The sequence below is a fragment of the Rhea pennata genome, chromosome 1, assembly GCF_028389875.1.
Source record: "Rhea pennata isolate bPtePen1 chromosome 1, bPtePen1.pri, whole genome shotgun sequence".
NCBI lineage: Eukaryota > Metazoa > Chordata > Aves > Rheiformes > Rheidae > Rhea > Rhea pennata.
Genome location: NC_084663.1, coordinates 89,072,608 through 89,097,498, shown reverse-complemented (window position 1 = coordinate 89,097,498; position 24,891 = coordinate 89,072,608). Strand labels below are relative to the sequence as shown.

The following is a 24,891-nucleotide window of genomic DNA, read 5'->3' as shown; positions in this document are numbered from 1 at the left end:
TTGAAAGCTTCCCTACTTTTCCCCCTCTCCTTCCCTCCATCCCCACCTGCCCCAGACTTTGCAGTAAAGAGGCATATTCTTGATCCTCCTCAAGAGTCTTGGTGAGAAAAAATGGGCCTCCTATCAAGTAGGTGGTACCCTCTTCCCTTCTTAAAGATGGCTTCCTGTAACTCCCTATGTAATTGACACTTGAACCAAGTGGATTCTTGATTCCGTGGGAGAGAAGGGAGAGGACATGCCACATAGTCATACGGGAATTCTGTGCCAGCCCTTTAGCAAAAGTAACTGGAGCTAGACAGTAAAAAGCTTGCCCATCTGCAACATTTTGGATAAGGCTTGCTGAGTTCTGGGACAGATCGAAGGAACCTTTGCACATCTGGTATTAGTTTGTACTTGTCCTAGAACATAGTACACTAAGTATTGTTTTCTAATGCCTCCCTCTCTTCCAGGCACTGCCCGTGGCATAGTGATTAGCACTGGAGACCGCACTGTGATGGGCAGGATAGCCAGTCTGGCTTCTGGACTGGAGGGGGGGAAAACTCCCATTGCCATGGAGATTGAGCACTTTATCCACATCATCACTGGAGTAGCTGTATTCCTGGGCTTCAGCTTCTTCATCCTCTCACTCATCCTTGAGTACACTTGGCTGGAGGCTGTAATCTTCCTCATTGGGATCATTGTTGCCAATGTTCCTGAGGGACTGCTTGCAACAGTCACGGTGAGTGAAGCTGGGGGGAGAATGTTGAGTGGAATGGGTTACACACATGGTTCTTTAGGAAACAGTGCTTTGTGCTTGGTGTGTGCTCTCAGAGGTAAACTTTATTCTCAGTGCTGAGTGCATAGAGCCAAGTCTTACAGACTTACTCAAACCAGTCGCCCAAATCAATGAGGAGCCAAAGTCATGTAGGTGCCAGGTCTTGCAGCTGTTTAATATAGATGTGTCCCTAATTTACTGATGTGCATGGAGGCTTAGTATCACAGAACTGAAATGAGCAAATCCAGGAGTTCTGGACTTGTCTTTTTTCACTTTTTCCACAGCAGGGAGGGGCCCTTCCATTAGGAAAACAGTTGATTTAAGGTTTCCTCTGCACACATGCGCATCAGCCCCTCCAACCTGAAGGACTAGCAGAGCATCCAGTAAGTTTCACTTGAGTCCAGCTCTTGATCTGGGAGCTGCACAGGGCCTTAAAAATCTAAATTTCACAAAGAGATAGTGGGAGTACCTAGGCCTGCTCAGCTGTAGAGTGGTGGTGGACAAGGCTAGAAACCATGAAACCTTAGGGTGCAGAGCAGCAGCTGAGTTGAGGAGCGAGGAGTCGGTAGCTAGCACCAGACAGAACTTTTGGTGAGAAAGGGTGCTGGGGCTGCTTGCGTGCTATTTTGGGCCTCCTTGTACGTGGCCTGTCTCCACTTATTTTCAGAGTTTCTGTGATTAGAGTTGCAACACTAGCTAAAATGTTAGTCTAAGGTGTTTCCTTCCTAATGCACTGAGAAGCAGAAGAGTGTACCTTGTGAGTCCTTTTTCTTGGAGCTAAAAAGCATTTAGCTCTCTGGCCTTGTGCCCCAGAGCTCTGTTGGGACTGTTAAACTGGATCTCAAAGACCCCACTCCAATGAGAAATGGGTCTCTTCTGCAAGCAGCATACCTGTGATGCAGTACCTGTAAAGAAGTGTACAGCACTTCCTTCTGGAGGCTTTGTGAAGTGCAATATCATCTATACCTAACTGCTGGGCCAAACTGGTGCTGCTTACCTTGCAGTGGGAGGGTGAGCATGGAGTTAAGGAATCATTGCAGGGCATGGAAGTTTGTTATCCCAGGTCTGCAGTGAGTTGCGAAGCAGAGCAATGGTGCACAAGGATATATGAGCTGTTGTCTTCTCCCTTGCCTCCAGGTATGTCTGACGCTAACAGCTAAGCGTATGGCTCGTAAGAACTGCTTGGTAAAGAATCTGGAGGCTGTGGAAACCCTGGGCTCCACGTCAACCATCTGTTCTGACAAAACAGGCACTCTGACACAGAACCGCATGACAGTTGCACACATGTGGTTTGACAATCAGATTCATGAGGCTGATACTACAGAGAACCAGAGTGGTAAGCCTATCTCTTTGCACTTGAGGCATCTCATTGTAAAGGGCTTATTGTAGGCCTTTCTGTACACCTGTACTTCTAAGAACTCCTGTGTTTGTAGCTCTCCAGTCAAAATCTGGTTCATAGTGCAAATATTTGTAACATGATCTATAACTAGTGTTAAAAGGCTTAGCGTGAGCTGTAGAGAGTCTTGCACTATACCATGGCTACTTAATCTATTAATGCCATAAGCTGCTCTTGCTCCAAATTTCTCTATTAGAATTTGAGATTCAGGAATGTTCAGCCCTTTAAGTTTGTCTTGTAGGTAAAAATATTTGCTGTTCTGTTCTTGAACACCTGATTATTTTTGCTAAAATATACCAAATGGAATTGTCCATCTTAAGTCATACATATAGCCTTGAAAGTGCAAACAGGAGAGGTATGGACCCTGATAATAACTACTTGAGATGGGTCATAAGCTGGAAATTGCTATGTTGAAATAGTCGGCTACCCTTAAGAACAGAGGTTTTCCCAGAATGTCCTGGCTGTGTTCAGAGTGGTAGCAATGAATGAAATGTCTGTAAGACTTACCAGTATCTGGAAGAAACTTTCTGTTAAGAATTCGAAGTCTCGGCACACTATTTAATTGAAAGAAGTACTTACCTCTCCAGAACTATGCTTAGTGCAGCCAAATTCAGAATTTCTCTAGCTCTACCATCCACCTTATGAAACATTGTGGTTGTACCACATTACTAACATAATCTTTTTTTCCTACTCCCTCCCTCCCTCTACCTCAAAGCATCAGGCTTGTAGGAACCATTTTTGAAAGCTGCTTTATTCTTGGTTGGTACTTTGTACTGGTGGTTTAAAAAAAGCTATAAATACAAAGTGTTATTTGGAAGCACTCAGGATCTACTTTGGCAATGCTTGGCTGCAGTAGAAATAAAGATTTCCCTTCATGGAAAGTATATTAGTTAATCAATTATCTGTCTGTTCAATTCATCTCCTTTTGAAGACAGCTTAAGAGCCAGCAAGGGTGAAGTAGGATCTCTCTGTGTGTAGGCATCATTCCTTTGGGAGCTATTCCATTCAATTCCAAGTGAAAGAAGGTGAAACAACCTAGAGATGGAGCCCAGTATTGCCTTCTTTGTCCTACCTGAAGGGATGTTATTTGTCTTGATTTTTTTGTGCTTTTTTGTTGTCAGCCAAGCTTCTGCTGCTGCTGGATGTAGCTATTGCCTGAAATTTTGAAAACAGAGGTATCCCCTTTCTGTGTAGCTACTTTATCCTCAGATCTTCTAGTAAAAAGTTACCAGATACATGCAAAGTAGCAGGGAAGGGAGAGAAGAAATGTAGTGTGCTAACAGGCTATAAGCAAGTTTCATTTTCCAGTGAGGTAAAGACTTCTCACCATTAAGCCTGTTTTCTTGACACACTTCTGCTTTCAGGTGCTTCCTTTGACAAGAGTTCTGCCACTTGGACAGCCTTGTCCAGAGTTGCAGGTCTCTGCAACCGTGCTGTGTTTCAAGCCAACCAGGAGAATGTGCCTATTCTTAAGGTGAGTTCTTAAAAGAAGCACTTGTCATATTCTTTCTCCCCACCCTACGTGACAGTGAGGCTAAACACCATGTGTTGGGAGCAACTGTGGAGTGGACAGGCATGTGCTGCTTAGTCTTTCATTTACTTTCATTCACTTTAATAGCCTGCTTGCTGCAGGCAGAGTAGATGAGACTGGGAAGACGCGTTTCCCACAACAAGCTCCCTGCTGTCTGCTACTATCTACAATCTGTTTGGCAAGCAGGATATTTGACAGAGCTAGGTAGTGTGATTAGAGCTTTTCTAGGCAGTTTCCACTGCCTAGCATTCCAAGAATTACCCTTTCAGCATTTGTATGTTTAAAAGCAGCAACACTGTTTTGGAAGCTGGGAGAATTGGACGCCAGAGGTGGGGGAGCAGCAGGTCATGGGATTGTTTGTCTTTAGCCATTCTGTTCTCACTTGTGAGTCTTAGCTTTCTAAGCTTTTGCTGGTTCAGCACTAGTGCAAATTCTGTAAAATCAATCCAGATTCCAGCATCTGAACTGTGGCCTAGCCAGAACAGAAATTAATGTCCATCAGATTTTTTTTGTCTTTGTACAAAGGGGACAGAAAGGAGAGGAACAATGGGTTTAAATTACAGCAGAAGGAATTCAGACAGGACATTAAGAACATTCAGATCTCCAGGGCTGAGAACTGTCACCCCCAGTTTCTGCCAGTGCTAACCTTAATCTAGGAAAAGCAGGTTAAACCTTCTGTGCCAGATGCTTTCTAAGGTGATCTTGTATTGAGGTGGGAGAGTACATAAGGGTGTGTTTCTTTGTGTCTCGTTAGTGCTTACTGTATGTCACTTGCCATGAAGAACAGCAGGTGAAGAGAGAAATCGCCTATTCTAGTTCTTAAATTTCCCTTCTAGCTTCATGTTTCTGATTGCATGTAGTGATCTGACTTTCTTTGCCCTTTAAAAAGGGGCTTCACTGGCATCAGAAGACTACTGTTCTTTCAGACTGGAAGGTCTGACATTCTGAACTGCAGTGTTTGTTGTCAGTGCTAGATAACAGAATTATTTATCCTTTGATGCTCTCCTATTACGTTATATTGAGCTAGAATTGGGCTGATATGAATATGCCCTTTCAAAATGTCTGATCGTCTGTGGTGAGTCCACTGGTTTGTGCTCTAGTTGATTAGTCTTTTCTCTTTCCTCAGAGGGCAGTGGCTGGAGACGCTTCTGAGTCTGCGCTTCTAAAATGCATCGAACTGTGTTGTGGTTCCGTCAAGGAGATGAGAGAAAGGTACCCCAAAGTGGTGGAAATACCATTTAACTCTACCAACAAGTACCAGGTAAGTGTGCGCCCTCTTGAGGGAGGGCTGTTACTTGAAGCATTTATGTAAGTTCACATGCAGTGTCCCAAAGCTTATTTTGGTACCAAAATCTTACCTCACCAGCACTACCTACAGAGTACCCAAGACTTAAATTAAGTAACAAGTTATGCTCATTTACACTGTGTAAGGGCTTCCAGAGCTGCCTTGATGCTGAAGTGTCAGCTGCCGGAAGAAAACCAGGCATGCTTTCTGCCTGTGCTGTCAGGATATAGGGAGAATAGAAGAGCTCAAATCTGGGAATTTGCGTAGAAATTTGCAGAGAGATGATCTTAAAGATAGAACTTGGATACAAGAAAGCCCTGCCACAACTGTGGTTATATGATAATGTTAAAGAATATTCAATAACTCCCCTGTTTGCAGGAATCTTCATAGTGCTGATGAATGTGAAAACTAGAGCAGAATGTTGCAAATTGTTCTAAGCTACTGTAGTCACAGAACACTAAGTGATGATGGTTGTTCATGGATTTTGCTGCACATGTCTAGAAAACTGTTCAATTTCTTCTACCCTAGCTGTCAATTCACAAGAATGCAAATCCAGCAGAATCACGTTACTTGCTGGTGATGAAAGGAGCCCCAGAGAGGATCTTGGATCGCTGCAGCTCCATTCTCATTCATGGCAAAGAGCAACCACTGGATGAAGAAACAAAAGATGCTTTTCAAAATGCCTACCTTGAGTTGGGAGGCCTTGGAGAGAGAGTGTTAGGTGAGGAAAAGCAGTCCTAGCAAATAACAAAAGATCTGTCCCTCCCACTCCTGTGTAGAGTCTTGCAGATTAAATGTAGGATTGTGCTCTGTTCCCACAGTGTAACCATAGCACTGAGTCAAGGTCACTTCAGCAATTCACATAGGAACCGTCCTGGCTTTAGCCTTTAATCTAAAAGGCAGTCTGCAGGGTCTTTTCTTACCAGCAACTGGGTTGCTTAGATCAAAACGAAGCTAAGCTTTTGGGACCTTCAGTTTCCATGGGCCCACATCATATTAGATTTGCTCCACTGCATGTGAAACAAGTTGTGGCTGGGTACCTAGCAACAGCCATTAGTTATCAGAATATGAGCGTGACTCCTATCTCAATAGCCCTGGCTAAACTCCTAAACACTGAAGCTGCTCTGTTGTTCTTGCATAGCTGTTTGCAGAAGCAGTAAATGTTCAGTGCTCCCTATCTATGCTTCCCAGTATGTAGGAATAGAATAAATGTCTTTAAATGTGTTGCAGGCTTCTGTCACTTGGCTCTACCTGATGATCAGTTTCCTGAAGGCTTCCAGTTTGATGCAGATGAAGTAAACTTTCCTGTAGAGAAACTCTGCTTTGTAGGACTGATGTCTATGATAGACCCTCCTCGTGCTGCTGTGCCAGATGCTGTCGGCAAATGCAGAAGTGCTGGAATCAAGGTAGCTTCTTCCTGGGCTAAAAATAGTCTTGCTTTTTTTTAAACCTGTAGGTATAAAGGACTTCCCATATCCTGTGCAACACTTAAATGTCAATGAAGGGAAGTATTGATCGGATGTATTTCTAAAGATCTAGTTGTTTAGGGTTTAACAAATTCTTCAGGCTTAGTGTCCTCGAGTTAAATTCCAGGGATGTTGTTATGTGCTGAAAAATGAGTTAAATGCCAAACTTAGTGCTCTAACAGGCCGCTGATTGTTTGGGGTTTTGTCCCAGAGCATTTGATTTGGCCTAGGTGTCCCATGCTAATGACAGAGCAGAGACGAGCAAAGCACAGATTGGAAATGGAGCTGGAAATCTGACTCAGGACTAACAGGTTTTGTCTTCCTTCTACCTTAAACCCTTGCAAGTTGCTAACATGTTATATTGCTTCTACCTCAGACTTGCTCTTTGCCAAGACCTTTTCGTAGAGCATGCGGCCTTTGGTGTCAAGGGACCTTATCTCTGGGGCAGTGCTGCTCCATGGTATAGGCAAGGCTTTCACAGCAGTCTGCTGTTTGCATTTCAGGTTATCATGGTTACTGGAGACCATCCAATCACTGCCAAAGCCATTGCCAAGGGTGTCGGCATCATCTCTGAGGGCAATGAAACAGTAGAAGATATTGCTGCTCGGCTCAACATTCCTGTCAGCCAGGTCAACCCTAGGTACTGACTGGTGGGGAAGGGCAGGCAAGGTTGCCAGAGCTGCACAGAGAATAATAATCCAAGACAATAAGAAGCAAGTGCTTAATCTCTCAGCATCTCTCCCCAGACATGAAAAGCTCAGCATCTACTTGGCTCAGCATGTTATAGCTCTTCATGTGCTGTGTAAAGAATGCACAAAGCTGTCTTGAATGTTTGTAAACACTAGTCTCTTGCACAGGGGAAGTAGTTAGGGATAAGGCCTATATAGAAAACTTGAGCAATTTCTTTGCTCCTTCTGTTCCACAGCTGCCTGTCCCCACGTTAGGACAAGAAAACAACTGCCCCCCCACCCCTTCAAGCTGAGGATTTCCCCCATTGGTTCATGTCACTTGTAAACTCTATGTGTTGGCCCAGTGTAGAGGGCAGGTAAGAGTAGCTAGGAAAAAGGATATGGGGGAGGGGGATGGCTGCCTGGGTAGTGTTGAAGTGCTACTACAACAAAGTCTGAAACCACAAACTCCTGTGATTTCAGGTCTTTTAAATAGAGGCCAAGTCTAGTTTTGCCCCCAAACATATATTTAGTCAAGCTTATTTAGTAAGAACTGCTTATAGGTTCATGGGAAAATTCTGAGAGGAATTGAGTAGTTAGTAACAATGCAAACTGAATGGGCTGAAAAAGGGTCAACCCAAGTTAACTGTTTTATACTATTTAGAGAAAGGAGCTGAAACACTGTCTGTGGACTTGGTCACTCAAAGCGGTGTTCTGTCCCTTTTGCTCTCAAACTCTGTTCTGGGTCTAACTGCAGCTGGACAAATAGAGCAGGTCTAGGGCTAGGTAGAAGAATTGATGGTAATTGGTTACTATAAGCAGAATCAAGGCATTTACTGTTAAGATGGTATTCCCTTTCCTTTTAGGGGTTAATGTTTGCCTTCATAGCCTCATGTAGAACTGAGACATCCTAAGAAAATGTGGTTTGGCATAAGCAGGCTGTTTGCAGAATGGCTGGGCTGTCTGCATTGCTTAGCTTGACCCAGCCTCTGTTTGGGTTGGAGGGTAGCCATATAGCTTATGAACTGTGAATAGAGACACCCTGTGGACTGAATTGCTTGGTGAAGACAAATATTGTGGCTGAATTCCTCTCTTTTTATTGAGGGTAACTTCATAACCTAGTAATGCAGGCTGAGGATCACTGGGCTGTGTGACTGAGCCTTTTAGCAGCTGGCTGTAAGGGTGGGGAAGGAATTTCCATGTCTAAACTGTGTGATGTCACTAGCTGCAAGAGTAGTTTACTGGACCTATAAGGGATGGTATGCTGGGTTAGAGAGGTGCTATTTTGCTGTAGCATGCAGGGTACCAAACTAGTCTAAATATAAATGTTGCATGCTTTTTCTTGCTGAAGAGCATAAAATAGAGACTGAACTGGCATAGCAGGAGCTCTATGAAGAGCCAAGTGTAGATGAACAGTTTGTTGCAAAAAGGATTGCTTGGAGAAGACTACAGTGTCTCTTCTGATGTTGAAAGCTTACTAAGTCAGATGTTCCCTTCTGCAGGGAGAGCAAGAGCTCTGAAACAATCTTTCACTCGATGCCTTCAAAACCATAGAAACAATTAGGCTGCTCATAGGCTTTTGTTGCTTGGCATGGTCATGTTGCATTTTTCCTTGCGTTGCCCTTCTGTTTTTAAACTTGGAGCATCAAACTTCTGTGCAGGAGCTACCTGGACTGGCATTTAGTCCCATGCAGCAGGAGCTAGGTCTCTCCATGACAGTACTGAAGAGTTCATAGATTAGTAGAGGTGAATGCAACTAATAAAAGTTAACTGGTGATTACCTTGTCTCTTGATTGCAGGGATGCGAAGGCCTGTGTTGTTCATGGCTCAGATCTGAAAGACATGACTAGTGAGCAACTGGATGACATTCTGACTCATCATACAGAAATTGTCTTTGCCAGGACATCTCCTCAGCAGAAGCTTATAATTGTTGAAGGCTGCCAGCGACAGGTAAAGAGGAAGAGAGCCCAAGGATTTACAGTAGAGAAGTCCTTGGACTTGCATATAAACTACCAGCCAGTGTTGCTTGCTAAAATGGCAGGGCGTAGCCATCTTGATGTCTTCAGATAAAAGGCCAGACTAGAATTTGGCCTTTGTCAACAGCCATGGCTGTAAGTGCATGCTGCAGGGTTAGTTCTGGCTACTCTGCAGTGTAGAAATGGGTCTTGCAGGAAGCATTGCAAGAAGCATTGTTGCAAGAAGTTAATATACTTAATTTCTAAATGCTCTGAAGGTGCTTGGAGGAGAAAAAGATGCAATATGGCTATAAACCATTCAACATCTCTCTTGGAGAGAGCAGCATGATTCTCTTACAAGCCTAATCATCTTCCCTGCACCCCTTTCCAGGCTTCAAAGAGAAATTGAGGTCTCCCTACTGAGGTCTCCCTACTGTAATGTGAAATAGCTTTCTGCTTCTCCTAGAAGACAGAAGACAGGTTTTTGTTGCCCAAAACATCATATACCTGTTTTCAGTCTTTCCTGCCTCTCTCTTTGTGGCTAGGGTGCAATTGTAGCAGTCACAGGTGATGGTGTAAATGATTCCCCAGCCCTGAAGAAGGCAGACATTGGTGTTGCTATGGGTATTGCTGGCTCGGATGTCTCCAAGCAGGCAGCTGACATGATTCTGCTGGATGATAACTTTGCTTCCATTGTCACTGGGGTTGAAGAAGGTGAGTTTAACTTGTGAGCAGTAGCATCCAGAAATATGTGGGCATGCTACAGCAGCATTACTTACTGATTCCCTCTGGCATAGAGGTGTGTGAAGGGCTTTCCTTCATTTGAGTCTGTGTAATGAGTGTTTTTGAGAGTAGGAAGATGTTTCCCCCCACCACTAATCTTTTGTATTTCTATGGTACCTGCACTGCCCTTTGGAACTGGTAGCAGTGGAACAGGTTCCTGAATTCCAACCTGGCTATCTAAGTCTCCAGAGGAGAACAAGGTGGGAAGCAGTTGAATATCAAAGACTACTTTGTCCTCTTGCCTATCACTGTGACCTCACAGTTATCTTTACCTGCTGAGTCTGACAGATTTCATTCTATGAGGAGCAGAAGAGAGGGTACCTCTAGGGGCCCTTATTTGATCTCTTAAAAAGCAGAGTCTGATACCCTACTACAGTATGCAGAGAACCTGGACTGTGCTGACCAGGAACATTGCTCTGCATAGATGGTAGCTTGCTTGGAGTACACAGGCCTTGCATCTTCATGTAGCACCCTTGTGTGTAAGAACTCCTCAATTTGCTGCACTAGTACTTAGCCCTAGAATGTTGCCACTGAAACTGCCTATGAGCTACCTGGCTACATTCTGTTAATAGGCAAGGGTTATTCATTTCCCTATTCCAGGTCGTCTGATCTTTGATAACCTGAAGAAGTCGATTGCTTACACCTTGACCAGTAACATTCCTGAGATCACACCCTTCCTGATTTTCATTGTTGCAAACATACCCCTTCCACTGGGAACGGTCACTATCCTCTGCATTGACTTGGGCACTGACATGGTGAGTCTTTCCATCATGTGAAAAATATGTTCTAGGTACCCTTGAAAAGACAGGTGGAAGGAGAAAGCTGAAATACATTGTTTGCTTTAGTGTTCTGACTTAAATAAGTGACCACTTGATGCTCCTGTAACCTACCATTCCAATTTCTTGACTCTCCAAGTCAGAGGATGCCTCAGTCCTATCTAATGACAAGCTGGCGAAGGGAAGTCCTTTGAATCCTGCAGCTGGGGCACTGGAGCAGTACTGTTTTTCAGGCTAAAAACAAGATGCAGGGAAGGCAATGTGTGGTGGAGAGTAACAACTGTTCTAACAGCTGTTCTACCACCCCCAAGGTTCCTGCTATCTCTCTGGCATATGAGCAAGCAGAGAGTGACATCATGAAGAGGCAGCCCAGAAATCCCAAAACAGACAAGCTGGTGAATGAAAGGCTGATCAGCATGGCCTATGGGCAGATCGGTAAGCTGGTCCATTTGCTCTGGCACCAATTTGAACCTGGTGGTGGTGAGGCTTATGCACCATCCTCAGTCGGTGACTGGTCTGCTTATTTTAGTGAAGCTGCGGCTTTGGGATTTGTAAATCAGAACCTTGGGCTGTTGAACTTGCCATGATTCTGCGCACATGGCACGTAACAGTGGCTTGTGCAGCTTGAGCCATTGAATCGCTTTCACAGTAATTTTGTTTAATTGCTTAGCTCTGTAAAGAGCTGGCTGACAACCAGCTCTCCTCTGGTTCAGACTTGTTTAGCAAGAACATAGATCTCATTGTTAGTTTAATTAGAAGTAAAGGATTCTCTCTAGCATATCCCTAAACACACAGTATTAGGAGCCTTGATTAAAGGCAGCTACAAAGACATGCCCAGTTCACAGGATGGGAGCTCATGCTTAATTGCAGCAGACCTTAGGAGCCTTTTTGACTGTATTTTGCAAGGGGTGGGAGTGAGAAAGGCTTAATAAGAATACAAAGGGAGTTTTATCTGGTGTCCTCGAGTACCATGCCTTCATGGCGCACAGCTGAACAGAGGTAACTCTGTACAAAGTTGGGAGAAGGAGCTGCTGGGCAAAAGGGCTGCAGTTGGGTTTGATCTTAGTGTGAACTATTTCTACAGCTGCTGCTTGGGAGACTGAGTCCCACAAGGAGCTATTTCTGATGTGATTGGAGTTTCCAAGAAAATGCTTGTCTCTTATGACTGCATCATGCAGTAGCTTTATCAGTTTTATTCCTCCTTTCTCATCTCATCAGGTATGATCCAGGCCCTTGGAGGTTTCTTCACCTATTTTGTAATCATGGCAGAGAATGGGTTCTGGCCTTCTGGCTTGCTAGGGATCAGAGTTCAATGGGATGACCAATGGATTAATGATATGGAAGACAGCTATGGGCAGCAATGGGTACGTCTCAAGGCAGAGCTTGCCAGCCAGAGTGCTAACACGTCTGTTGGACTTAATGTGAGCATGAGAGGAAAGGCATTAGTTCTGACACATTGATGCTCTTTGCTTTTTGTCTGCTTTCTAGACTTACGAACAGAGGAAGATTGTGGAATTCACTTGCCATACAGCCTTCTTTGTGAGCATTGTGGTTGTGCAGTGGGCAGACTTGATCATCTGTAAGACCCGAAGGAACTCTGTCTTCCAGCAGGGGATGAAGTAAGTAAGGGTGTCCATGAAGGATTTAGGTTGGAACTCCATGTTTTCTGCAACACATGGCATTGTAGTTCTTCACCCCCAGCAATGCCTTAGTAGTGGATAAAGGACTAGGTGAGTTTTTTGTAGTATCTACTGCAGTCTGTCAGGCTGGGACAAAGTGAAATGCTGATCTCCAGTGGTGGTGTCTGTGGGAACTGGCCCAATTCTGCACCAACTGTGCACCAAGTAGATTAGCTGTGGTCACCAGAGATCTGGTGACATGAGTCCAAGCCTTCTGAACTTGTGATGAAGATAATGGCTGGTTAGTCTGGTTGTAAACTGGATTATCTGCCTCTCCAGAGATGAAGGCTACCTTTGTGACAACTGTGCCATCAGTTTGAATGGCCTGATAGCATCAGCCTGATGGATTGTTGGGCTAGGTCAGAATGTCTGCTTCCACCCACTACTCTGTGGTAACTAGGTGGCTTTTAGAAAAAGTCATCCATGAAAATCTTCTGTCCCTGACTGCTTTCCTGTTTCTTCTACTAGGAACAAGATTTTAATATTTGGTCTCTTTGAGGAGACCGCTCTAGCTGCGTTCCTCTCCTACTGTCCTGGAATGGACGTTGCTCTAAGGATGTATCCCCTCAAGTAAGTTGCATTATACTTTCATGAAACAGAACTATGGAACAGTAATGCTTGGGTGGGGGAGGCAGGTAAGAGGAGATGACTTCGTCTTAACCCAGAAGATCTCAAGCTAGAGGAAATGAGTGAACTTGTATTCTGGCACAACAGGGATTTGTGTTCCTTTATTGCTTGTAAATGCTTGTGGAGATCTTGTAGTTCAGTGCCTTCACTAAACATAAACAGCACCACTTCAGTTGTACTGGTATGTTTTACAGCTGCTGTTGTACTTGCTTGGGATTTTTTGTTTTATGGGTAAGGGACTGTAACTCTAAAGAAAACAATTAAATTGCTCTGAATATAGTCTAGTTTTTTTCTGAACTGATGACAATATCTTGTGCCTTTTCCTAGTCCCAAAGAATTAGTATAGGCTTCAGAGTTTTCTTTTTTTGAAAGATGCTACATCAGTGCAGGTGACCGGTTGGTGCATAGGAATTTTCCCAGTAGTTGGGAGGATGGCAACATTTTAAGCATTACCAACAGTGTTGCAGTGTTTCATGGCAAGATTTAGTCTTTAACAAATTTTTAACAGCCCTCTGGTCCATGAAATTCCCATGGCAAAAAGTTCTAGTACATCTGGCATTCCATTCAGAAGTGTTGTTTGGGGTTTGGTGTTGAAGCGTTAGTGTTTTCCAACAAGAAATCTGGCATCCACCCAAAGCCTACAGTGGCTAGATGTTAGCACGTTTAAGTTGTAAGAGGAAACCAATTCAAATGAGCAAGGCTATGGGCACAAAGATTACGTGTACTTAGAGGAAATATTACTAGATTAATAGTGGGGAGGTACTGGCACTGAGCTGGTCAAAGGTGCTACAACATGCCTTTTGTTGGAATTATAATCTGAAAATGAATTAATTGATTACAACAAGAAATTTGGTGGTCATTGTTGGCTCAGGAGATTCTTGGCTGAACCACAGCCTTATGGGAGTTGGCACACTGGCAAGCCAGGACCTGCTTGCCTTCCAAGATCTCCCATTGACACAAACTCTGTCAGGCAAGGAGTGTCTCTGCAATGTACTGCCCATGTTCTCACTGACTCGTCTCCCAAACAGACCGACCTGGTGGTTCTGTGCCTTCCCGTACTCCCTCCTCATATTCCTGTACGATGAAATCAGAAAGCTGATTATCAGACGCAACCCTGGTGGTAAGAATGTGCTGCTAAAATATGCATGTTTCCTTCCGCGGTCCCTGAGGATATGATCTCTAAGGACTTTGACAAAGCCCAGGCCTTGCAGTGCTGAGCACTGAGAAGGGGCATAGAAAGTCTCTGCCTTGTAGATGTTCAGTCCCTGAGCAAGATTGTGGAGGGGAGCTGTAGGGTTTTGTTACTTCAGCAAACCTGCTGGATTTGCTAGAGTGAATATAATTAAAGGCAGACAGGACAAAAGTTGGAAAAGGAGCAATAATGCTAACTGTTTACTGACTGTCATCCCTACTCTTCATCTAACATGTAAAACATGTGGAAAATGTCCTGCATGCTCAGTGCTCTGCTAGGATTTTTTGGGGTGTGGTTTCCCTTCTTTGCTCAGCTGAGCTGGTTGGGACTGCAGTGAGCTTCAAGGCAGTTCTTCTCTCCCCTCTTGGAGACTTGCTAGTGTTGCTCTCAGCATCGGAAGTGGTTCAGATTCAGGACTTCCTTTGTCATCACCATCCTGCCTTCTTCCCTAGCATGTGGAAGTACCAATATGCTAAACTAGATAGAAAATAAGAATTAATGCTTGAATAGTTCAAGAAGATCAGAGCAGGACCTGAAAGCTGTGGAACATCGATTTGGCAAGATTTTCCATTATGCAACAGGGCATTTAACTTGGTGCTAAACATACGTGCTAGTTTCAGAGCCTAAAAGGAGCACTTGTGAAGTTCACATCCAGTCTATCTTGTAAGACTAATCCTGTTCTTTTCCCTTTTCCTTTAGGTTGGGTGGAAAAAGAGACTTACTACTAAAAAGCAATTGTAAAACATTCCACGCACAGCCCACCGCCACCTCTCCGCCATCTCCCCTGTGTGCATACTTCATCTTTGCGAGCGCAGAATTGTGCCTGGGCAGGAATGAGCTGAAACTGAAGGAAACATGAGGAAGCATGGACTGGAGGAGAAAGCAAGGGGGAGGGGGAGGGAGTGTCTGACCATCAGTCCATGGGGACAAGAGATTAGGTAGTTCTTATGTGCCTTTTTGTTTTTGTAAAAGGAAAGAAACTGAAGATTTTATATGTGAATTTTTACAAATAAAGATGGATTATAAGAGGATGCCCCCACACAGTCTTAGGCAGATGTTTTCTCAAGGCAAAACTCTGTTCAGGGCAGTGGGGAAGCCAAGTAGAGGGCCAAACGCTCATTAAGATATGAGAATGACCATGTGCATTAGTACTTGGCTTCCTATCTCCAGCGGGGAACCAGAGCTGCTTGACCTGGAGACAACAGTGCAGTTCTTAAAGGCCTTTGTGATCTTGCTTTGTAGAACAAACATGTTGCAAGTGCTTGTGTTTTGGAGCCTTAAGTCCAGGAAGCTCTCTACCCTCTATAATCCTATGTCCTCACTGCCTTCTGCAAAGTCTTCTGCTAAGCAAATGTAGCATCAGAGGGAGAGAAGAGCTTGTGGCTGCTCTGAGAGGCTGCAGTGTGCTTTGTTTTCCAAATGAGAACAGACTGCCACTGACTGGCGGTTAGATCCAAACCTCCCTGTTCTTAAAATCCCCAAACTATAACTTTCCTGGCTGCTTTGCTAAGCAGACGCTAGTCCTCATTGCATGAACACTTATTTCAGAGCCTGTTCTGGAAGAGTATTGCCTCAGTCCTGCTGCCATTGGCTCATGTCTGCAGTGGATGGATGGCAGAGGCTCGTTGTGGATAGAGTACAGGCTCTCTCTTCCGCTATCCAAAGTTTTCCTCTCCCTCTCTTTTCTCTATTTTGTTCTGTTCTTGGAGTTTCCTGGCCTCAGCTCTGTAACCATACTCAGCCAGAGCAGACAGTGGGAATGAGGAAGAGGAGGGACGAATAGTGGGACATGGGTGTTAACATTTCTCAGCCTTATCTCACACCCAGCAGTGAGGGTGGGTGATGGCTGCAGATAGGCCTCTCCCTTCAGCCAGGTCGTGTACTTTGAGTATGGTGCCAGGGTTGCCGAGCTGACTCAGTGGGCCCTCAGGCTGAAGTGGGAAGGTTGTGCTGCTTTAGTCTGGCTTTTTAAACAGTAAATCAAAACATATGGGAAATTGCTTATGTTTGTATGGTTGGCTGATGAAAACTTAATAGGAGAACTGGGCTGTTATCACATGAGCACTCAGCACCATGAAGTCCTAATTTTACATGGCTTGTACTGTTTTGGTAGAGCTGAAGGTACTCCAGGTCCTTGGTCCTCTTCTTGAACTGCCTGTCTTCGCTGCTCTTGGACGTGCTCCTACCTCTGCATAGGGTCACTTTAAACCTGAACGTTGATAGGGTCTGCAGCCAAAACTTGTCATCCCTCAGTTGTTTTAAACTTTTTGAAGAGTTATTTTAAAGCCAAGTCATTTTCCTGATCTCCTGTACAATACTGACTTGCAAACAGCTGTAGCAGTACAAGCGGGAGGGAGGGAGGGATGAAGTGAGAGGTGAGGGTGGGACCTCTGTAAACTGTCTCGGACACTGTAATGTGGAACCCTCAGCTGGAGGATTTAAAAATAAAGTGCTCCACTTGTCTGAGTCTACTCATGCTAAAAATTGATTTAATGCAACTGAGGTTGAGATCATCCTATCTGTGATGGGGAGATGAGTTGTGCTAGAAGGGGGAAGGAGGGAGGTGGGGTGAAGTTTACTGGATGATAGAGCAGTGCTGAAGAAATTACACTTACTGTACCCAGAAGTGGCATTTGCTTGAACTTTTTAATCAGTGCCTGAGAAGACTTCCTCTAAGAGTCCTGCTGCAATGAAGTTGTGAAATCAGCCTTACTATCTGATACAAGAGGAAGCTGTTCCTCTTCACCCTGATATATCAGCTTTAACCATCCTTAACTGCAAACCTTTAAGTTGAATCACATGAAGGTTTAGGCAGGAAGGGGCCCTGAAGGTTTCTAGTTAAACTACCTGCTCAAAGCAGAGCCATTTTCAGTTTGCTCAGGTTGCTGATGGCCTTGTTGAGCTGAAGTTTGAACATTTTCAAGTGGGATGAGATACCATACCTCTCTGACATAAGCATCAGAACTGAACCAGCACACTGCAATTAAAAGCTTCACTGATGGGCTGTGCTTGTGTCAGTGTAGCCAAGGCCCCTTTGCAGCAATAGCTGAGCACAGCTATGCCCAAGCCATGACAGCAGGAATGCTTCCTTGTTATACTGACTGCTTAGGAGTCGCATCTCACCTGGACACCAGCTCAGGAGTGTCTCCTGCGTTTTGTACTATTGATTTGTCATTGTAGTTGTAATCTGAAAAAAAAAATACTGTGAAGCCACGTCTGAAATAACTAAATTGCTAATGTTAAAGGAAAGCTTTATCTACCTGTGGATTGCTGGGTGCTTTATCTTACATAGCGAGGATAAGACACAGAGGAAGCTGTAGCTGGAGGCAAATGGGATTCTGACGATTAGGAAAGGGAGCAGGAAACAGGGAGGGGGAGGGAGGAAGGCGACATAAGATATTTTATATTGACTCTAGATGTTTGTCAATATTTACAAGCTCAGCAGCATATAATAATCAGAGACCAAATGGTAGCAAAGGTGGAGTGCAAGGCTTGGGCTAAAAAAAGTTACAGATTTATATAATGAATGGCCTATACACACTCCTCATACCACTTTGGGAAGTCAGCAAGCTACATGAACTAAGCCAGACAAGTCCCTTCCTTCGAGGCACAAAGGTTAGAAGGCTATTTAAATGCAAGTTCGTTTCAGCAGAACTTTCCCAACTCTGATAGTACGTTGGAAAGTTCTCCAGGGCTAATGTTTGCTGTGTTCCATCTTTTGCTGCATTCACAGAGTCCGCATGAATTGCTCAGAACTGGGCAGCCATTGCGAAGCCAAAGGCAGAGGTATGGTACTGCTCTGCACCGAGCAGAGCTGCAGCTGAGATGACCCAGTGTCTGGCGTAAGATCTGTGAGAGCAGCACTTGCCTATCCCCCTTAATTTTCTGTTCTAAGGGGAACTTAATGCACTTGCAAGGTCCAGCCCACATTGCAGGATTCTTAAAGCCTTAAAAAAGTCTTCTTGATTGGGATCAGTTTAGGCAAAAGTCTAAATGAAACAAAAAGTGTGATGGTGATTTCTTGCCACATAGTTAACAACGTGGACGAAGAATTTCCAGACTTTTGGCAAGTTGATATGATGCCTAAATGGCACTGCTCTTGAAGAATGGTGTGCTGGCTTTGCTCCCACGCTGACTCACCAGTCCCCTTCAGCCAGACCACGGAAGGAGCGAGGCTCAGGTCGACCCTTGTGGGGGCTCTTGTTTCACTGACATTGAAGCTACTGTGGTAGGACACAGGGCCAGGCAGAGCTGCAGGCACTTGCCAGCATATAGATGTATGGTCAGAAAGGCAACCAGCTGGGGCTGCATCCCGGAGAACTTGGAGGGTGCCTGGGCGTTGTGCTCACTGCCGGCTCGAAACCAGGCTCACAGGGCAAGAGATGTGCAGAAGGTGGCTCAAGCCTTGCAGCTTGCCTGCTTTTTGGGGAAGTGAGCTTGGCCACCCCACTGTGCAGAGGTGAGATCCACCTGAACTTGCCCTGCCAACGCCAGATGCGGAGGGCTAATCACTGCTCCATGGCAGGCAGGCCAGGCAGGCAGGTGAAGCAGGCAGGCCAAGAAGAAACACTAGGCAGCCTGCATAAACAGTAAAAAAGGAAGAACTGGAGCCGCTTCCATGCACCCCTTGACCATGGCTTTGATGCAAGGCTTCACCCACAACCCAAGCATATCTTCATGAGCAGTGGTTTTGCCAGAGGTTGTGTGAATGGCAGAATGTGGCCAGATGCGTGCGTACCCCCAGCCGCTGAATACACAGGTGGACCAGCGAATCCACCCACTCCTTTCTCCCCACCAGATAGTTATGCACTTCTCCACTGCCCCCCTCTAAAACGAGACAGTCCCCTAGCAGCTTCCGGGTGGGAGGAAGCAAGACAACCAGGGCAGACTTGGGATTAGCTGGCACAAGGACAGTTGTGAATAACAGGAAGGTTGTGTCTGCTGTTATTAAACAACGCAAGACCTTGAGTGTCTGTCGGCAGCCGACTCGGCGTCACTACACTGCCGACATTGTTTTGCCTGCGGTTTCGTTGCCTTGCCGGGGAGAGCTCGTGCGAGTGGCCTTGGGAGCCAGCTGAGGTTCTGTGCTGTCCCTTTTCTTACAACTTTACTGGCTCTGAATAAGGCTCTGGGGCTTCCTTTTGTTTCCAGCTCAGGAACTGGGAGCTTTCCTAGACATGCTATGTGTTGGCACTTCAGAGAGGCTTGCTGGATAAGCGTTGGAATGTTTTTCTAAAGGAACAAGGTGGTTTTTTTAGGGACCAGATTAGAAACCTCTCTTGTGAAAGCACTGTGGCACTTTGAAGGGTTCAGACCCTCCCAGGGCCTTACAAGCAACGAGGTGTTAGAGCAAACATCTGCTTGGCAAGCCTTGAGGTCACTGGGTCCTTAATGTCTGCATGGCACAGCTGCCCTCAGTATTTTCCACAGAGTGGTGATCCTCCTTGGTGACATCCTTGGGGAAAAGCTCTTTCAGCTCAGGTCTGGCAGAAGGGGTAGCATTTACAATAGCTCCTCTTTACTGCAATGAACTCTTGCCACATGGCTGAGCTCATCTTCCTGACTTTTTCCACCCTCAGACAGCAGAATGCCCTTCTGGTGGTAACAATTTCACCTTCAGCTTAAAGTAACAGGAAAGGACTTGTATGAGACGTCCATGATTCACTCCCTCTCGGTTGGGCAATGGAATTGTAATAGCAATATTATAGCAGAGCGGATGTACACAGAAAGGCTTCTAGAAGGCAAAGTTCAGAGAGGGCAGAGTGACAACAGCAGTGTATGCCTGGCCTGCACTTCTGCTTTGCTCAGGGTGAGACTCTGGGGCAGAAGGGCAAAGACTGGGTGACAGGCCAGCCAGGACCAGCTCACCAGGCTGGTGATGCCCACGAGGACATGGGAGTCTCAGCAGATCCCTACAGAGAAGTTTCTTCTCTTAGTGCTAGTCTCTAGCTGAGGTTTGGCATTTCCCCCCCCCCCCCCCCAGTAATCCTTCATTTTCATGACACCCATAAGCGGAGAAAGGAGACAATTCATCCCAGGGACCTGCTTCCCAAGCATCATTCTTGAAAGGATGAAGTACTTTTCTCCCAGAACTGACAGCAGGAGGTAGAGCAGCTCCAAGTCTGCTTCACAGCTGTACTCTCTCCTGACTCCACAACATGAAAAGAGAGGGAGGGAAGACCACCAATCTATGAGGCCTCTGAACCAACTGATTAGCCCAAACATGAAGCAAATCAACACCAATTAGGTGGCAATGTTTAGACAAACATACTGGGTAAAGCCGAGTGATTAGCTGAGGGCCTTTTGGATAGACAGAGAGCCTGAGTGAAAGCATAGGGAGCTGGGATCTTTTCCGGCCAAAGACTAGGGCCACCTTACCGTTGTCTGAGGCAGCTCAATCTGCCCAAAGGGTGAGGGCGACTGTCAGAGGAGGGCAGGAAGAAAATGGCTTTCTGGACGACTGGGCTTTACTGATGAAAAATTTGCAGAGGCTCCATATCCACAGGAAGGTTCATATCCCTCCCCGTCCTTCTTGTTAAGCTCATCTTTCTTCCAGTGAGATCATCTGTCCTTCTGCTTCTTTCCCCTGGTTGTCCCAAACACAGCAACATATTCACCTGGGTGAACTTTTGAACCCTCCAACTGTTCAGACAGCTGGAAGGCAAATGCAGCGAGTTTGCCCAGCTCTAATAACAACAGTGGCAACGGGATCTTGCATTTCTATGGCTCCTTTCACTTTAAAAGGCCCCAAATTTCCTTCAGAGTAGACATAAAATGTCCCTCCAAAAGGCTTGTGCTGCTGTCAGTCAAAGAGCCAGGGAGGGAGGGGAGCAGAGAGATGTGATCAGGAGACAGATACAGAATATTTGTACCCAAGTGAAGTGCCAACTTGCCCACTGCAGCAGGACGAAGGTGTGCTTCCTTGGCAGCCTGGGACTCCTGTGGCCTGGAAAGTTGGTCTTCCACCCGCAGAGACTTGCCAAGCTTGCACCCTCCACCCACCCCCCCCCCCAAAAAAAAAAAAAAAAAAAAAAAAAAAAAAAAAAAAGTGTGTTTCCGTGTTTCCAAACTGGATCTGTGCTGTATAAAAACCAACTGGGGACAGAAATTGGTAGTTTGAAAACTAGTTGTGAGGAACAGGAAACCTCACTGCCCCAAAAGACCAAGTCAATTCCTTGCTGTAGTGCTACATAAAGGAGGTAGGAAGGCCAGCAAAATTAAGACAGAGATTTTTTTAAAAAGTTTTTTTATAAAAAGAAAAAAAGTGTTCTTGACTGTGTGTGACCAGTATGGGCTTGAACCCATAGGTGCCTGAAATTCAGGTTAAAAATAGCCATTGACTCTAACGGGCTGGGGCAGCTTTAGGTGAACAAGTCCCAAAGTGAATTACGAAATCTAATATGCATTCTCTCCATAACGAGTTTGTTTTCTATTTAGGGTTATTTACCTTGGTCTTCATACCTGCTGGAAATAGAATACTACTCTCAGATTTCACACTAAACAGATCTGGGCTAGATCAGGAGACAGCCATGTAGCAGACAAGGGAAGTATTGTTACGGAGAACACAACTCCGTATGACCTCTTCTTAGCAATAGTGTTAGTCAAAGGAGTTTCTGGCCATATCTTCTGGCCAGGATCACTGGCCTAGCTGAACTGTGATGCTACTCAGTGAACCTGGGCTTCAGACAAACCCCTGATACACTTTATTTATTTAATATCTGTCTAGCCACAAATATATTTGGCAATATATTTGGCAGTGAGGATCTGATTATTTATCCAACCAGTGCACTTCTGCATTGCTCAGCAGTATAAATCTGATCTGGATCAGGCAAGATGATATATCAGTCAAATTAGCTAGAGCGCTATATGCATTTGTGTCAGCTTTGTGGCATCTTTGGGAAGGCAGGCAGCACCTGATCCAGAAGAAAAGAGCAACACAGGCATAAAGCCTGGCAATACTGAGTTATTGTGTCAAAAATTCATAAGCAATTTTGAGCCAACCGAGCAAGTTTATACTCATCTGCCCTTTGTATTGCATGGCCAGGGTGTGTTTGATCTGATGTCAGGAGCCCAGCAGTCAGATTTACTACATTGTCGAGCTACAACCTGAATCAGCTGGGAAGACTCTCCCTTCAGCTCGTGCTGTCCTAGAGCCTGAAGCTGGTCCCATGGGCAGAGGCAGGGTGTACAGTGTAGGGAGAAGAGGCTTGACAGGTAGCAGGGTTTTCTTATCCCCAGTAAGGCTATTTTCCCCTGTGATTTTCAGTAGTAATTACAGCTAGTCACCCAGACCTTTTATTTCCCCTCATTTTCCCCCTTTTAAAACTGTTTTCTAAAAGGAAATCAGTGCAACAGCCAGTCTGAGACATCACTCTCCCCCAGCCTCCTTCTCTTTCTCACATGCCTGCGCACGTATTCTTATTTGCCTGCTCTCCCATTTTTTTTTAGGAGGCAATCTGTCCTCAACGAGACTAAAATAGAAATGCAAAGAGCTTTCCACTGGAGAAAAGAATATTTTCAAGTGATCTTCTTTCTCCTTCTCTGTAAAACTTTACCATCTTGGATGAATTGCTTAAAACGAGAGCTTATCCATTGCAGGCTTTCAGCCAAGTCATCTCAGTACTGTGCATGCACATGGTTGCTGGCTCTTCAGCTAACACACACAAACCTGCCCCTCCCTGCCCCCAAACACATGCATGTTTCAAGGAAAAACCATGCTGTAACATATTTATTGGACTAGGTAGGCCTTTTCTGTCTCTGATCATACACTCCTTAAGGACTGTGCTGTCTTCACTCACGTCAGTGAAATATTGACACCTGAACATCCCTGCAGGCAAAATCTGGTTGCTTAAATACATGACCATCTCCAGATATCATAGCTACAGAAATACTTTTGTATGACCACCTTTCAGGCTTGAACAGACTTTTCCCAGCACCTAGGTAGAAGGCAGCAGAGCTGTTGCTCCCATGATGTTACTGGCCCTGACCCCATAAGCCTGGCTGTGCCCTCCAGGAGAACAGGGAGCTCGCACTGGGCATCTGCTGGGAGCAGCCTTGCAGCTCATTTTCATTCTTTTTCTCATCAAAAAGGGGAGTCTGATGAGGCTCACTGATTGCTTTCTGTCAATGTAAAGCACTTGGGAGCAGATAGCTTTTGCTTTAAAAGACAGCTTTTTGCTGATCCACAGGGAAAACAGTATCACCCTTGATCTGGGAGTGCAGGGCTAGCCAGATTAGAGGTATTGCTCTGTACTCACATCATTCCCAGCTCCCTAAACTTCCCATCACCAGCCAAGGCATGGGGAAATGCTGGTTAGGGTTGGCAGTGGAGGAGAAAGAGTTCTTAGGAGAAGATCAAATCTCAAAGCATTGTAATTGCACTCATCAGGAGGCAATAAAGAAGCTAGGCAGGCAAGAGAATTAGAGATAAGGGCAAAAAACACGCTGTTCCCAGACCGATGTCCTGCCCACTGGTAAAAATGGGGGGCGCAGCCCGATACATTCTTGACATTTTGTTCTCCCAGCTGATGCCAGGTCAGTCCTTATCAGATATCTCCACGGCCAATGATTTTTCACAGTGGATAACACTGCCAAACTCTATAGGAAAAAAAATCATAAACTTCTGTCCTAAGTAGCTGAGCACAATGTTCCCCTCCTAGCCTTCATGCAGAGAGTTTTTATAGTTTTACCTTTTCCACTGCTCTTCATTTAACCTCTTTTCTGCCCTGCATATTGATGGCGCTGAGCAACATGAAGATGAGGCTGGGCGGTGAATCTTTACTAAGTGTTCTCGAGGTTTCTACCGCTGCAGCTGTATTTAATGTGCAGGCATGGAGTTGGGACAGGGCTGCACAGCCAGAAGAGGGTTGCCCTCGTGGATCGGGTTAGTAGCCCAGAAAAGCTGTGTCTAAACCCAGACATCCCTATCTCTCCATGGCAAAAAAAAAAAAAAAAAAAAAAAAAAAAAAAAAAAAAAAAGCCCCATTCCTCTCTCCGCACTGAGGTAAGCCACTCCTGTGCTAGGGTGTTCCCAGATCTATAGTTTCCAAGGACTCCACGTCCAGTGTGGAGGTGTGCAAGCGTCCCCCGTCATTTCCGATGCACCATGGGGATCGCCCTGCAGTGAGTGGAGCCGCCTCTGGCAGCAATGTAGCCCTGCGTGTGTGAGACTGGCCTCCCAGCCAACGTGGCACCCAGAGCTCCCTCTTGAACAGCTGAGCTGATTTTGGCCAAATCTCAAGGCTGCTTTTGCTGCCGCTCTTCCTTCATGCTGAGCTACATGAACCTGGGCTTAGTGTCACTGCATGGTGTGAGAGAGACACCCTCCTTGTTCTGCTGGGTGTCAGATTCTCGGTCAAAGCAATATTTGGGCAGTGCAGTTATGTATGCCAAAGCCAGGAGCGCTGGGGAAGCAGGTTGAATGCTACCCTATAGGTCCTGTGCACTGAAATAAGAAAGTTTTTCATTATTACAGACAGTCAACAGCTTTAAAAGCTGTGCCTTACCCAGGGCACCATGTGATGATATTGTTAAAGTGAGCTTTTCTTAAAGTGAATTGTTAAGACGCTGCTCTGCTCTCCACCAGCTCATGCCCCAGTTTGTGCTCCAGAGGACTTTTCAGCACTCCCTTGAATGGGTCCTCCTAGCTTGGGCAATAAAAAGCATATTAAATTTGGCCAGGCAGCCCTGGCCTCAACCAACCCAGGCTGCTCTGCCCTCCGTGGAGTAAGGAGCCTGGCCGGGCGGATAGGGGGCTCCTGCCCAGGAGGCTCTCAGGAA

General features: G+C 45.4%; 1 protein-coding gene across 2 annotated transcripts in view; it reads left to right on the top strand.

Moving 5' to 3' along the window:
- Window positions 1-16,583, top strand: part of ATP1A1 (ATPase Na+/K+ transporting subunit alpha 1) — a 28,525-nt gene extending 11,942 nt beyond the window's left edge. For both annotated transcript variants that reach the window (XM_062595206.1, XM_062595196.1), the window contains 16 exons: window positions 450-718; window positions 1,892-2,090; window positions 3,515-3,624; window positions 4,808-4,942; window positions 5,495-5,687; window positions 6,197-6,372; window positions 6,936-7,072; window positions 8,900-9,050; window positions 9,601-9,769; window positions 10,439-10,593; window positions 10,926-11,049; window positions 11,833-11,978; window positions 12,103-12,233; window positions 12,762-12,863; window positions 13,949-14,040; window positions 14,812-16,583. In XM_062595206.1, coding sequence (XP_062451190.1) covers window positions 450-718; window positions 1,892-2,090; window positions 3,515-3,624; window positions 4,808-4,942; window positions 5,495-5,687; window positions 6,197-6,372; window positions 6,936-7,072; window positions 8,900-9,050; window positions 9,601-9,769; window positions 10,439-10,593; window positions 10,926-11,049; window positions 11,833-11,978; window positions 12,103-12,233; window positions 12,762-12,863; window positions 13,949-14,040; window positions 14,812-14,840 — 2,318 coding nt within the window. In that variant the 3' untranslated portion in view covers window positions 14,841-16,583. The remainder of the gene's footprint in view (window positions 1-449; window positions 719-1,891; window positions 2,091-3,514; window positions 3,625-4,807; window positions 4,943-5,494; window positions 5,688-6,196; window positions 6,373-6,935; window positions 7,073-8,899; window positions 9,051-9,600; window positions 9,770-10,438; window positions 10,594-10,925; window positions 11,050-11,832; window positions 11,979-12,102; window positions 12,234-12,761; window positions 12,864-13,948; window positions 14,041-14,811) is intronic.
- Window positions 16,584-24,891: the final 8,308 nt, after the last annotated feature.